At 42.0% G+C, this 14,827-nt stretch overlaps 1 protein-coding gene across 1 annotated transcript in view; it reads left to right on the top strand.

The window, feature by feature from the left end:
- Positions 1-4,805: 4,805 nt before the first annotated feature.
- The window catches only part of LOC311001638 (uncharacterized protein), a gene marked incomplete at both ends in the record, with an annotated part of 31,455 nt that continues 21,433 nt past the window's right edge, over positions 4,806-14,827 (top strand). Inside the window, 3 exons of the mRNA XM_083992747.1 lie at positions 4,806-4,989; positions 11,095-11,208; positions 12,453-12,608. Of these exons, the coding sequence (XP_083848873.1) occupies positions 4,806-4,989; positions 11,095-11,208; positions 12,453-12,608 (454 nt within the window). The remainder of the gene's footprint in view (positions 4,990-11,094; positions 11,209-12,452; positions 12,609-14,827) is intronic.

Raw genomic sequence — 14,827 nt, 5'->3', positions numbered from 1 at the left:
AAATATAGACTTTTTTTTTTTTTCGGAACGATTTCTCATGTTGGGGCTTCAATACAAGAGGGACACTACAGACGAGCAGTATGGAGGTATTTGGATGTTTTTTGGTGTGTCTTTTTAGATGAAGAAAAGTGAGCTCCGTTCGCAACCATCAGGACATGCAGTGCTGCGCCGAGCCACCCTGTAACTCAGAGAAGGCACGGAGGACTCTGAAACTTCTCCCAGCCCTTAGTCGACATGAGGGTGAGTATGAGTGAAATTTGAATTTTGGGTGAACTATCCCTTAAGCTAACGGCAGTAGAGATACTATATTTACCAAGATACCCCCATGAGAGGCTGTTTCAATGATAGAAACGGTACACTTCCTGTCTCCTAAATGGGCGTGGCCAACCGTCCCCCCATCTCGTTCTGTGAACGTGTGTGTGGATTTATAAAATTTGTAGGTAGATGAAAGAAAGATATTTATATTTTCTTATGATAACATTAAATATTTACACTAACAGCCATATTTATCATGATGAAAATTATTTAAATAATTTTCACGGGAGTTCGCGGCCATTTGTTTGACGTTGCCTAGGAGATCTGTGCCATAGTGTGTTGTTGAGACCATAGATATATAAACGTAGATGCCGCGTTCTATATCTGGCGATACGTCAGCGGGGCCGCCATATTGTGCAGGACACAGAACGTCTAAGCCTGTGAATATTCTCATTTGTCCAGGTCATTTGTCCAGGTACAAGAGGCTTCACCAGTTGCGTACATGAACTGATGAAGCCTCTTAGAGGTGAAACGTCTTCCTAGACAAAATAACTGAGTCCAGTTGCGTTTGATTTAAATTTCTTTGGGGATATCTGGTCTACAGCTCTAGGTCACTTAATTGTTAGACTAGTAGGTCATTTTAATTTGCGAGTCTGTGTGTTTTCCTTTTTATTTTTTATATAGGCTAATATGCGGATCAAGAGTGAGCGAGTGAGCAAGCGCGAGAGAAACAGCAGATGCGCACCAGATGCAGGTTGACCGGGCAAAAACTCAAACGAGACGGTTAAAGAGAGGAAAAACACAGAATATAGCTACAATAAGAGACTTTGTCCCGTCGTCACGACGTGAGTGGATCTGATGGCTCAGGTTTAGTGATGAGGAAACTGTCACTGTCAGCTGCTGCTCCAAACAGTCACTAACTTTAATTTGAAGGGACAGATTAGATGTTGATTTTGTTGCACCCATATCACCGTGGTGCGTCTTTTTTATACAGTCTATGGGTGCGTCTTGAAATCCCTCTTTGTGCAAAGCGGGAGATGACAGAAAGAGTCTGAGAACTACTTAATTGAAGTTACATTGTTACGAGTTGGCTCCGGCGTACAGGAAGCTCTGCGCTGTGCACACTGTTTTGGCTGCTATGTAGTTAACGTCCCCAGCGTAAATGACGCCTGTGAATAGATTTAATCAAAATCTGGGGTTACAACCATGGTTACAGCGTTTAGAACGGCAGTCCTTTAGAACTTATGCCCTGCACAACATGGCGGCCAGCAGACGCATGGTGGCGCTGTTCGGCAGTATGGAATGCGGCATCTATGTTTATATATCTATGGTTGAGACAGAGACCGGTCGTGAACAAAGTTCATTTTCTCCTGATGTAGAATTTACTTCAGTGACTGTGGGGCGAAAGGATCGACCATAATCTGTGTTCATGTTCAATTTTCCCATTGGAGTCAATACACTCAAGGCTGCCGCTAGTCTCCTAAAAAGGCGTGGCCGTGCAGAAACCCACGTGACATACAGGAAGCTGACTCGTCATGGGGGGTCTTGGTTTATAAACCGTCTTTGGCAAAGCTAACGGCAGTAGCAAATGCTGGCGCGCAATGACTGATGGGTAATATCGGTTGTCAACATCCGGTGAACTGGGCGAAGTGAGGAACCGTTGTTCACTCCCTCCCATAAACTGTAAAAAGAATGGACGTAGCATCCGTAATGTCACCCATTGGTTTTGGGGAGTCGTTTTTGTGACTCAAATATGGCGGCCTGAACAGCGCCATGTTGGATTGGCCGGCCGAGAACCCGCCTGTCACTACCCGATTTGCAACGCTACCCGATTTGTGACAACGACGTACGGCAACTCCACTTGGACAAACTTAGTTGAATTGACTTAGGATCACTGCCCTATGTGTGTCGCCAGAGACGGTTTATCTTTTTATTTATTTTTTAAAATACTTTATTAGTAATGTAAATTGAGGGTTCGTTGTGGTGGGGTTCGTTGTGGTTCGTCTGCCGTGGCTGTCTTATGACGGACCTCCGCGGTTTTTATTTTATTTTGTAATCATTTTCACAGTACCGTATTTTAAATTCACAGAACTTTAAGCATGTACGCAAATCGGGCAGTGCCCAAATGAAGTTTGTCCAAGTGGAGTTGCCGTAGGCAGCTGTCCAAGATGGCGGCCGGTCTGCGCATGCGCAGACCAGTTTTGTCACAGATCGGGTAGCGTCGCAAATCGGGTAGTGACACCGCCCACTGGCCTCGACTGACCGCTCCGGACCTGTCACTCAACGTTTCTGCGCCCTAATTGGCCAGAGTTTTAACCTAATAACAGTAAAACGGTAGAGTTAAAAACAAATTCACCCCCCTCAGAGTGTGTGCGGGGGTAGAAACTAGGCTAGGCTTTGATCATGTTTATTGAGGATGTAAAGTCGGCGATTTTAACATGGGGGTCTATGGAGACATGCTGCTTTCTGACACCAGCCCCCAGAGGAAGCCGAGGGGATTGCAGTTTTTTGAACGCGGAAGTGAGCTTCACTTCTCAGATTGACAACTGCCCCCTTGCTCCCTCCCTACACAGTTAACAGTTCCCTTCAAACTGCTCCCTGCGGTTTGGAATCACACTGAACATGGCGGCACACCTGTAGTCCACTGCACCGCAGGGAACTACAGGGCAATCGGAACGCAGATACTCCACGGAACACTGTCCTGCTGGTATTATGGCTGTTGCTATGGTTACTATCGGTCACCACTGACAGCATTTCTGGACTGGCAGGGCTCTGAAATCAAAACACCAGGTAAGCTAACTGAGGTTTTTTTTTTTTTGTTGAAATGTTAAAGGTTGACTATGTAGAAATACAAGAACAACAACAGAAAAAGAATTCCAGCAGTCGATTGCCAGACCGTTGCTAGGTAAAACGGGCCGTTGCTAGGGACTCCGCTCTGATCAGAGGACAGCAGAGGAGGAGAGCTAAGCAGGATATTTACCTTATGTTTCATTTTTACCGTCATTAACAGCATAATAAATGACTTGTAGCTTGTTACAGGGACAGTGGAGGCTCTCTGCCTTCCACACCGCTGCTGCTCAGAGCCTCCGCTGTCACTGCTCTCGTCAAGTTGGAAAAAAAAAAAAAAAGGAGCTCCGTGGCACCGAAAGTCCGCGACGATAAACGTGTTTATGACAGATAAGACTACACAAATACACCCATCCTAACAAGTATATGATAATCCATTGATCCACCGATTGATTATTAAAAAGGCTTGGTTGGAAACAAACGCATCCGACCGGGAGGAGGCAGGAAAACAGCGGAGAACTGAGCCACATGTCGGCTACAGGCAGGTACGAATGTAAACAGAACGTTGACAGAAAGTCATTGTCGAGCCCGTCAAAAAAATTAAAAATAATAATTAAGACTAAAAAAAATGTTTTTGTGGAAAAGCAATACTTTCATTCTGTACCCCTCTAAAGGCCCCATGGATGTATTATTTTTGAAAAAATATAGCTTTTAATAAATATTCTACATATTCAACCTTTAATACAGAAAGGACAATTAAAAGTAGAAAAGTGAAAATCAAAAGCTCAAAAAGAAACAGTAAGAGCTTTAGAAAATAAGCTAAGCTACAGTTTAACCCTTTGATGCACAACATGGGTCAAGTGACCCGACTGAGTTATTTGGTGCTATATCTTTGCAAAAAATGTATTTCATCATATAGTATTGCAGGTATTCTTCAATTAACTTGTTTTTGTACTTTGTACTTGTTTTACATCCTTATTTTATTCAATATTAATTTTTTACTTTTTGAAAAAAAACAAATGTTGTATCACGACCCCTCTGAGTAACAACATGGTTCTAAAGTGACCAACATTCTTTTTCAATGTGATTTCGTGCTGAGCCTGAGTGAGTGTTTCTTTGCTGTAACTTTTGAAATCTATCTATCAAAATATAATTTAATATCTTGTTTTTTATTAGTGAGGTCATTATTTCCATTTTTGTTTTCTTGTTTTGTGAACAAAAATGTCTCAGTGAGTGGACCAGTTGAAAAAACAAGCATAGCAAGAATACTTTAATTTTAGCATTCCCTCACCATCTCTACCAACAGCTTCGTACCAGACCATTGTTTCCTACAATAATGACTAGTCACTCATCATCCCTACTTTTTTCCCCATTAATAGCTCTGTTGACATATTCTATTGTGGTCAACAGCTAGCCATCTAGTTTATTATGGATGAGTAGCCTATTTCAATGTTATATCTTTGAAATCAATGCACAATATTTTATGTTTTATTGTTTATGAACATCTTAGATGATCTCTCAATTTGTTCAGATTTCAACTCTTGCCCTGCAGCCCTAAACAAGTAAATGAGAATATGCACTGTTATGTGATTTTCTTTGTGCATTTTTGTTACTGTATCTGTAGTGATAAAAAGAAAAAAACAACCAACAGCAATGTAATCAGCATTCATATATTAGCGTTAACATTTAGCAACTTGGATCTTCATGTTTTTTTTCTTTCTCTCTTTCTATCCAACAGAATACAGACACAACACTAGATCAGGATGGATTTAAATGTTCCAGGTGTGGCGGTGATAATCGTGTTCTACTTGATGGTCTTGTTCACGGGCATCTGGGCATCCATACGCTCCAGGAAGGAGGAAAGCAATAGCCAAGGAAATGGCATGGAGATCGCATTATTGGCTGGACGCAACATCAGCCTCCTTGTCGGCATCTTCACCCTTACAGGTAAAGCAGAGGGAGTTCAGTTTAGGTACTAGCTTATTACTTTTCAATATCTGACATCTAAAAAAAGTGTCTGGTATGCATGAAGTACTTTGAATGCACAAGCAATGTGGTGTGTCATGTTTCTCCTGTAACATCAGGGTATCAGCGGGGTTTTGAAAAGTATTAAAAGGTGATAAATCAATTTGGGGAAAATTAAGACCCTTAAAAAGTATTAAAAAGTCTTTTCACAACTTTATAAAGTCTTAAATTCTGAAGGTATTTTTTTCTGAATTAGCTGTCCAAGAGTTTGAGTCCTAAAAAACATTGTGAAAGTGTGTGAATTTATTCGTTTGGTAACACTTTGACGCCTATCTCTATAACGCATTATAACCATACTTGTAATGAGTTATAATGCAGTTATATCACTGTATAACTATAGTTATAAACACTCATAAATTATCATAATTCTTTATAACAATAATCATAACACACTATAAAGCATTTTATCATGACAGGTATTGTAATACTTTATAACTGTTAGTAACTTGCTGACAATGCCCACATCCATAATGCATTATATAGTTATAATGTGTTATAATTGGCGTATAAACATGTTTATACAACAGTTAGTTCCGACCGGTCCCAACCGAGCAATTTGATTGGACAAGAGACGTTCCATAGTGCTGATATACAGTATAACAGCACTGCGACTTTTTACAGACATTATCACTCCGCTGTTCAGCTGGACAGGAGCTGCCACGCTCCCCAATACAGGAGCTGCCCCATCTCTCTGCTGCTGCTGCTGCTGCTGCTGCTGCTGCTGCTGCTGCTGCAGTTATAAATGGACCTGAACATTAAAACCTGGACCTGACCTGGTCAGTCTAATTGGCGATAAATCTCTACTAAACCCGGCTGGGGAAAAAATCGCCGCAGGGGCAACTACGTTTTGACGACGATGTGTTTTGATATTAGCGTTAGCTGTTGTTAGCCACGTAGCTCAGCTACTTAGCTTCAACTGTGTTTATTGACCCCTTGCACGTGACGTCACGTTCCACTCGCGGTAGCTGCGGACGCCATGATGGACGGCAAAAGAACAGTGAACGTCAATGTAATTGAATGGGCGCGTTATAGTTTTATGACATACCGGGGTTGTAGGGTTTCCCCTCCTTTTCCACTGAGCTGGTTCCAGTGCTGGTTCGGAGCCAGAGCCTGACTAGCACCGGTTCTTTGCTTTTCCACCGCTTAAAAACCGGATATTGGTTCTTAAAACTGTTCCCAAGCACCAACTCCTTGCTGGGCTAGAGCTAAGAACCGGGGGCTGGCCACTGGCAGCGGGGTTACATGAGCAACAGGACCAGTGTGAAGATATACAGACACGTTATCGATGCCATTATAAGTTAGTTTATCTACAGTGTATAGTCGATGTAAACACAGTTGAAGCTAACTAGCTGAGCTACATGCTGTGGCTAACAACAGCTAACGCTCGTAGTAAACATAGCACCGTCACAACGTAGTTGCCGCCGTCGGATCGCGGCGATTACAACGAAGACGGCTTCCCGTTTTCTTTTATTTTTCAGCCGGGTTTAATCAGAGAATGATCACTAATTAGACAGACGTCGGGTCAGGTCTTCAACACCCACAGGTCGGACCAGGTTTTACTTTCCAGGTCTGTTAACTGTAGTTAGCATTAGCAGCAGCAAAGACAGCAGCAGCTGCTGTATGGGGAGTGTGGCACTGACTGACGTTAACTCCTTAGCAGTGGAAAAAGCACAGAAAACTGAGATATTCTACGGTGAATAACAAAAAAACAAACGGATTATTGCAACGGATGAGTAGATATTCTATTTAAAATAAGTGATAATGCTGTAAGGTTGTAGTGTGAAGTGATCGAGCCACATTGTTGGACGGCACCCATACAGTCCATGGAGCAGTACATTATCACTGAGCACTTTCTGCCGTCCGTCATGGCGTTGCCTCTCGCGTAACGTTCTAATTGTGACGTAGCTGCAAGGGGTCAATATTGATTACATAGCAGATAAACAAATGTTATACGGTATCGATAACGTCTCTGTGTCTTCACGCTGGTCCTGTTGCTCCGGTGCTAATCAGACACGGGCTCAGAACCAGAACCAGCACTGGAAGCAGCTCGGTGGAGAAGTTTGTAGCAGGCTAGTATGAAATGTTTATGTGTTGCCTGGCAACAGCCTTGTCTCCCTTCCAGTTGCGGAACTATTTCTGTTGGTGGAGCCAAATAAATGATTGAATAAACAAACAAATCATAATCTCTTGTAGTTTATTACTGTTCTAAAATGCGTTCGTAGCACTGTTGTATAAAAGCAATATCACACTCGAGGTCGTGCTGTTGTACTGTATATCAGCACGGTGTGATTATCTGCGGCACTCGGCCTGCGGCCTCGTACCTACGACCGAATCACAGCCGTGCTGATATACAGTACAACAGCACTCCCTCTCGTGTGATATTGCTTAAATAACTATCATTATAAACACTCATCAATTATCATAAGGCTTTATAACAATAAGCATAACACATTATAGAGCATTATAACTTAATTATAATACTTGACTTTATAAGCCATTATAAAATGCTATATGATGTGTTATGCTTATTGTTATAAAGCCTTATGATAATTTATGAGTGTTTATAATGATAGGCGGAGTGAAGCAATGTTTTTTTTTTTAGTTTTTATCAGTTGCTAAAACACTAAACCCTGTTGTCTGAACCAAATGCTCAGTTGCCTGAACCCACTGATTGAATCAGTCACTCTTTTGGCAAAACCATAAGCACTTTTCACCTGTTTAGACTCATCTTACCAACACATTTTCATTGTGATGCACCTGTGTTGCATAATGCTGAGCACAGGTGGCAAAAGTCAAACACAAGTAAAGCTCAGGTTTCACCGGTTGAACACAACAACTCAAAATTGATCACACTTGTGTCCAATGATGTGAGGGCACATATACTGTAAGCCAGTTCAGGATGAAGTCCTGTGGCCTGATCCAGTACAGAGAAATTATACTTTGGCTGAGTTACTGTGTGCACTTCTCATTTCTATATTTTTGTACTTTATTTTTACGTAGGCTTACTGCATACAAGTGCTAAATGCACAAGATTTCTGTTTGCCTTTGTACTGTACAAGTGCTACGTGTAAATGCACAAGATTTCTGGTTTTTGTACTTCTTTTTTTTTTACTATGTACAAGTGCTAAATGCAGGTTCTTTGTTTTGCAAGAGGAGAAGATGAGAGACGACAGGGTGAAGGAAGAAAGGATGAGGGAGGGAGGGAGGGATGAACTGGGAAGAAAAAAGAAGGAAGGAAGGAAAAGGGGATGAAATGGACGTGGGGAGGGAGGAGGGTGAAAGAAAGGGAAAGAGAGAAGTGCTACAGTAAATGCACAGGTTTTTTGTTTTGCAACATGCATTTAGCTACAGTGAACGATAAACATTTATTTCTACAGCCTCATGTGCTGAGCATTGTGTTTTCTATTTGTCTATGTAGTGTTTAGTGGCTGCTCAGTAGTGTTTTTAATTTTGATTGACTCGGGGCACGATTTGACAACATAGTTCAGTTTTGGGCACAGATTGAACTGTTTTGAGGTGAAAGTTTGATTTTGCAAGAAGAGTCTGAGGTTTTGTGAATGTAGCTTGAAAATTGGGGTTTGTGTTCACAGTTTAGAGAAAATGAGAGAAGCTTTAGAGAAATGTGTCTTATGCCCTGTACACACTGTGCGATTTTGGCCGTCGCAGACGAAAGACGGCGGATCGTAGGAGAATCGTGGCGAAATCTTTGGTCGTAGCTCTAAATCGGCCGTCTTACGTCGCACAGTGAGACAGGCTCTACGACGGCCGTTGTCAGCGTCTTGCGACCAAAGACGACCTGCGATTAAATTCTGACAGTGTCAGAAAACTGCTACGACCTACGTCTACTAATCAGATGATGGACGTCTATCAGTGGCGCAGGTGACAGGGACGAGCACTGATTTTCGAGTAAATAGTCATTAAATTAAAAAACGAATAGCCTATCTGTCATGTCTGGAGAGGTGTATATTCCTTTTTACTGTCGCAGAAAGAGGAGGAACATGGACAGACTCATACAGCCATCAGAAAAGTTGTGTGTGAAAAAAAAAGTTGTGTCCAAAAAAAAAAAAAAAACCCATGTGCGGACTATGATGAGAAGCGGTCGCCTACCGGAGAATATTGACGTGTTTACGCCGGGAGAGGTGACTTCGTCCTCGTTTAGATGTGCTCTCATTACGTGACGGTACTGCTGTGTTGTTCTCTAGTACCAATACAGGCCGTGATTTCATTTTTGAATAACGGACAACTGGCGGTAGCCTACTGCTCCACTGGTGCCGGTGACTTGTGTCTGTGTGTGAAGAGGGAGGGGGGGAGGAGGGGGAGCGGGCGACCTGCGATTCAGTAGAACGATCATCGTACAGTCTGCACATGTCAAACTTGACGTCGTAGCAAAGATTGTAAATTCCACGTCGCATAGTGTGTCATGCAACAGTCTTATAAGACTGCTAAAATCGCACAGTGTGTAGAGGGCATTAGCAATCGAGAAAAACTGTAATATAAACTTTGCCTTTGATTTATTATCCCAGCCTATTCTGAATTCTGTTGCATCATAGTGGTCTATAGCAGAGGTCTTCAACAGGGGGTCCGTGACCCGCGTAGGTGCTGCAGGGTCATGGAATTTTTGGTTGATAAGACATTGTTTTATATCTTTTAGTTTCCACATGTATGTTATGTTTGAATAGCTTGTCTATCATGCAGCAGCTGATAGACATAGTTGATATTGATAGTGAACGAGGTCTGTTTATAAATGGCGCCTACTCACTGTACCTATACACATTTAGAAAAAAACATGATGAATATATGAACCTGTGTGTTATTTGAATAGCTTAGTATTGAATGCACAATAACAAGCTATGTTTACACATGGTACTGGACCCAGTTTAATATAATATCATTTTTTTCCTTATTCTTACAGTGAACAAAACAATTGGTAAAAGAGCATAAATTTATGTTTAAAGCGCCATCAGACTGGAATAATCTTCCTTTAAACATACGCTCATTGACTTCTTTTCATAGGTTTAAATATTCCTAGTCTTCTTGTTTTGAGTTAAAGGGACATCGAGGAGTTTTGGAAAAGCGAAGCGTTTTCACACTACATTTATGAGCCTCTGCGCACACCGTGAAATTCTTTGACCGGCGCAAGACAGACTCATGTTTTCATTCATCAAGAATTAAATTCAGAGGTTCGAAGACGATCACATACCGTCGTAGTTCCGACCATAAACGGCGATTCGGCGGCGTTATTCTCTCGACTCGCCACGAAACAGAAAGTAAAGAAACGCTGGTCGGCTCGCCCAGCATTTCCGCCACCACTAATAATAACAAAATAACGATAGAGACAAAACGATATATTTATCGAAAATGGGCTCATTAACAAGTGTGGGTAGTGTAGATTCATCCACATTAACGTGAGACTTTTTTATAACCAAATAGAAACTCCTCGTTGTCCCTTTAAATTGCACATGTTTCAGATGATGTTATATCAATATTATCTGTAACACACTGTAATTTCAATTTGCAATATTATGTTATTATTATACATTTCTCTTAGTTCTACTAGGCTAGGCTAGGCTACTCATTTATTTTATGTTTGTGTTGATGTCTGTTGTCTTTGTTGTTGTATGTTTGTAGATTGTTGATTGTGTTTTGTCCCTTTATTTTTGGTTGTAATGTATTTTGGGATCCCCTCGAAAACGAGAGGATTCCTCTCAAGGGGTTTATCCTATTAAATAAAATTTCTGAATGAATAATACACAATTTTTTAATATAGTAGGGGTCCCTGCTCCATCTCTCCGTCAGGTTTGGGGTCATTGGCCTGAAAAATGTTGAAGACCCCTGGTCTATAGTCTTCATCACAAACTAAAACTGTTACGTTAAAAGTGTCACTGATGTAAATGGTTACAGCTTGAAGTGGCGGTGAGGTATTAAAAAATATTGAGAAGGTTTTGAAAAAGTATTAAAATGGTATTGAAATTAACTTCAAGATTCCTGTGTATACCCTGAACACATGTTTTTTTTTTATCTTGACAGCGACGTGGGTCGGTGGAGGATTCATCCTGGGCATCGCTGAAGCTACCTACAACCCCACACTGGGCGCAGTGTGGGCCCTCATGCCGGTGTCCTATGTATTGACGTTCTTCTTGGGTAAGTGGCATTAGTGACCAAAGCCTAAAGGTCTGAACACCCCCAACATGCATTGTAAAAGTAGCAATTAAACTTTAAATAGACACAAAATACTAGATGGGAACACGTATGCCTGACATGCAAGCACCAGTAAATGGCAGTAAAATTAGTTGTTGTCAGGAAGGTGAGGTTGATAATGCATGACACTGAAAACTCTCACTTCGGGTGCTTGAAATCCTTGAAAATGCTTGAATTTTAATGCTGTGTTTTTAAAGGGATAACACATTTTGGCAAATTGGCCCATTGCCATAATCCCTATAGTCATACAGTAGGTTCATTACCTTTAATTGTCGGTGTAAGCTATTTTTAGAACGGCGGAGCAGAGCGGCGAGCTGCTCAGAGCGGGGTCATTCCTATGTTCCCTCAGCCCTATGTTCCCTCATTTCTAACTTTTGTTGTCACTGAAAATTAGGCCCTATGTTCCCTCAGCCCTTTGGTCCCACCATTGGTTGGGTTTAGGCAATGAAGAAAGGAGTTGGTTAAGTTTAGTAAAAAGACCAGGTAGAGGCTAGACAGGCCAGATATATAGAGTCCAGATAGGTAGAGAGAGTCCAGAGGGAACATAGGGCTGAGGGAACATAGGGCTGTGGGAACATAGGGCTGAGGGAACATAGGGCTGTGGGAACATAGGCACGCTCCCCTCAGAGCTACGCTACGGAGGCTAATGGGATTTCTTGGTTTCCCTCATCAAACTCATCAAATACACAATCCAACAACTCCAAAATGCTCTGGTGGACAAGTTGTGACCTGCACATTCACCACGCTATGAGATAATAACGGAACGTTACCAGACAGAGTTGTTTTAGAGGTAAATTCATGCTAAACCGCTGATGCGCGTTGCGTTCAGGGACAGTTTTTCAGCAAGCAGTCTCTGTATTTACCTCAAAAACGGCTCCGTCTCCACATTCCATTATTATCTCATTAAATGACAATTACAGCCATATTTTGGGGCTTTTCATGCCTTTAATTGATAGCACAGTGAAGAGAGAGACAGGAAATGGGGAATGACATGCTGGAAAGGGCTGCCCGATGCAGGATTCAAACCGGGGCTGCCTGCAGGGAGGACTGTAGCCTCAACATGGGGCGGCGTTTAGCTCACTTGGTAGAGCTGCCGCCCCAACAGCTGTGTTTTTTTTTTAAATTAATAGCTTCATGATTTCCAGAGAGAGACTGGTTTTATGGTCATGTCTTCCCCTTTGCTCCAGGTGGATTCTTCTTTGCCAAGCCGATGAGAGAGAAAAAGTATCTCACCATGATGGACCCGTTCCAAAAGAAGTATGGCAACGCCGTGAGCAGCGCGCTCATATTCCCTGCACTGGTGGCCGACTGCATGTGGGTGGCACGCACTCTGGTCAGCCTGGGTAGGTCACCTCACACTCTACACAGCCAGTATTGTAATGTATGCACACACACACGCTTATGCAATCATGCAGACATGCACGGATCTGTACACAATGTACACAAACACAAAAAGAAAAAGTTTATATAATGATAATTACTATTAATGCCAGCATTGTAAAGAATAAAAAAAACAGGCCATACTGTATTTAAAAGAAGAAGAAAAATCCTACATCTTTATTAGCTTTTTTTTTAACACCCTTAAATGAATTTAAGGTTTTTAGTTTTTCTTGAATTTAGGCTCCAACTTTATTAAACTTCTAAATTTAGTGGATGAAAACTAATACAACGTCCCCTGTCAGCTGGGATTTGGTTAAAAAGGGAAAAATCTGAGATCATAATCTCTGTGGTTTCCATTTAGTTGGAGATATCAATATGTTGTCAAGCAGTGATGTAGAATTTACTTTATGTTTAATACCAAGAACTTTTATTAAAAACTTGACTAAGGGTGCACTCACACTAGGGCCAGTTGTTCCGTACCGTGCTGAAGCCCGAATGCCCCCCCTCCTCTGTCCCCCGCTGGCCCGCACTCACACTACCTCGAACCCAAGCGTGCTCAAGCACGGTTGCCTCCGACACGTACGTCATCACGTTGATATACGTCATACGCATTGCGCTACGTCATCATAAAGTGACTGTTGTTTATCTGCGGTTAAGCAGCGAGATGGAGAGCGAACCCGACAACACGGCTGCAATGGCATTGCTTTTCTTTTTGAACCATCTTCAAAATAGTCAGCCCTCACCAGCGTCTGGATTCATTGACTTTGCAAGGCGGCGATTCGCAGTTAATCGTGCTGCACGAATTAAAAGGTTTTTGCGGAGGCAACAGGAAAAAGGGGAGGCTTTCAAAGCTCTTCTTGCGAATTACACTTCACATCCTCCAGCCAAAAGGTAAGAACTGACCAGTCGTTAAAACTAATAATTCAAATGCTCAAATTAATTGAGGAGAGACACATTGTCATTGTTGTTAATGTGAATGTTATGCGTTTTTAGATGATAATTATGGAGGGTTTCTGGAGGCTGTTAAGCATAGCGGACTTGGAATGTACGTTTTCAAAGTTTTTTTTTAATGGTTAAACGGTTGATCATGTGCTGTCTCTTCTTAAGAAATGCTGATTTGCTTTAAATGTGTCTCCTTTTTATATTGATATTTATAAATAAACAACATGACAGGGAGAACAGAGTTTTTTTTATGAAAGTGCCAAATGAACTGAATCTGAATCATTTTCCCTATTAATTAACTTTTCTGTTTATACCTAGAATCTTTATATGATAATGTTATTTATGTATCTACTGGTTGACTGGTAGTTTGCATCACTGCATGATTAATTTACATGTCTTCTCCTTTTGCTTTAGGACCATCTGGATTCGGCAGAGAAGTGGTGTGTGGTGGGAGCACATTTCAACCAACTGGGCAGATGATGAGTGGCAGTTAAACTTCAGAATGAGAAAGACCACATTCCAGCAGTTGTGTGACATCCTCAGACCACACCTTCAAAGACTGCCAACCACCTTCAGGAAACCAGTACCCGTGGAGCAACGTGTGGCAATATGTATCTGGAGACTGGCCACAAATGTGGAGTTCCGGACAATCGCTCATTTATTTGGGATTGGCCAGTCTACTGCAGTTACAATTTCAAATCATGTTACTTCCATCATCGTTAACAAGATGCTGCCCCACTACATCAGAACACCATCCGAAGATGAATTTAAGATAATTATTCAAGGGTTCAGAGATCGTTGGGGTTTCACACAATGTGGAGGGGCTATTGATGGAACACATATTGGGATCCTAGCCCCAACTGACAGTCCTGCAGACTACTATAGCCGAAAAGGTTTCTACTCGGTCATCCTGCAAGGTGTTGTCGACCATCGTCTTCGGTTCTGGGACATTAATGTAGGTTGGCCTGGCAAAGTCCATGATGCCAGAGTTTTTGGAAACTCATCTTTGTATGAGAGGGGTCAGAGTGGTACACTGTTCCCTCATTTCACAGAGAGGTTTGGAGGTGTAAATGTGCCAGTGACGATGCTGGGAGATGCAGCGTATCCACTTCTACCATGGCTGATGAAACCATACCCTGAAAACCAACACACTACCCCTGCACAGCTTACTTTCAACAACCGTCTCAGCAGGGCTCAGATGACTGTGGAGAGGGCATTTGGGCGTCTCAAAGGTAGATGG

This window comes from Trachurus trachurus (assembly GCF_905171665.1).
Source record: "Trachurus trachurus genome assembly, chromosome: 3".
Taxonomy (NCBI): domain Eukaryota; kingdom Metazoa; phylum Chordata; class Actinopteri; order Carangiformes; family Carangidae; genus Trachurus; species Trachurus trachurus.
This window is presented reverse-complemented; position numbering and strand designations above follow the sequence as displayed.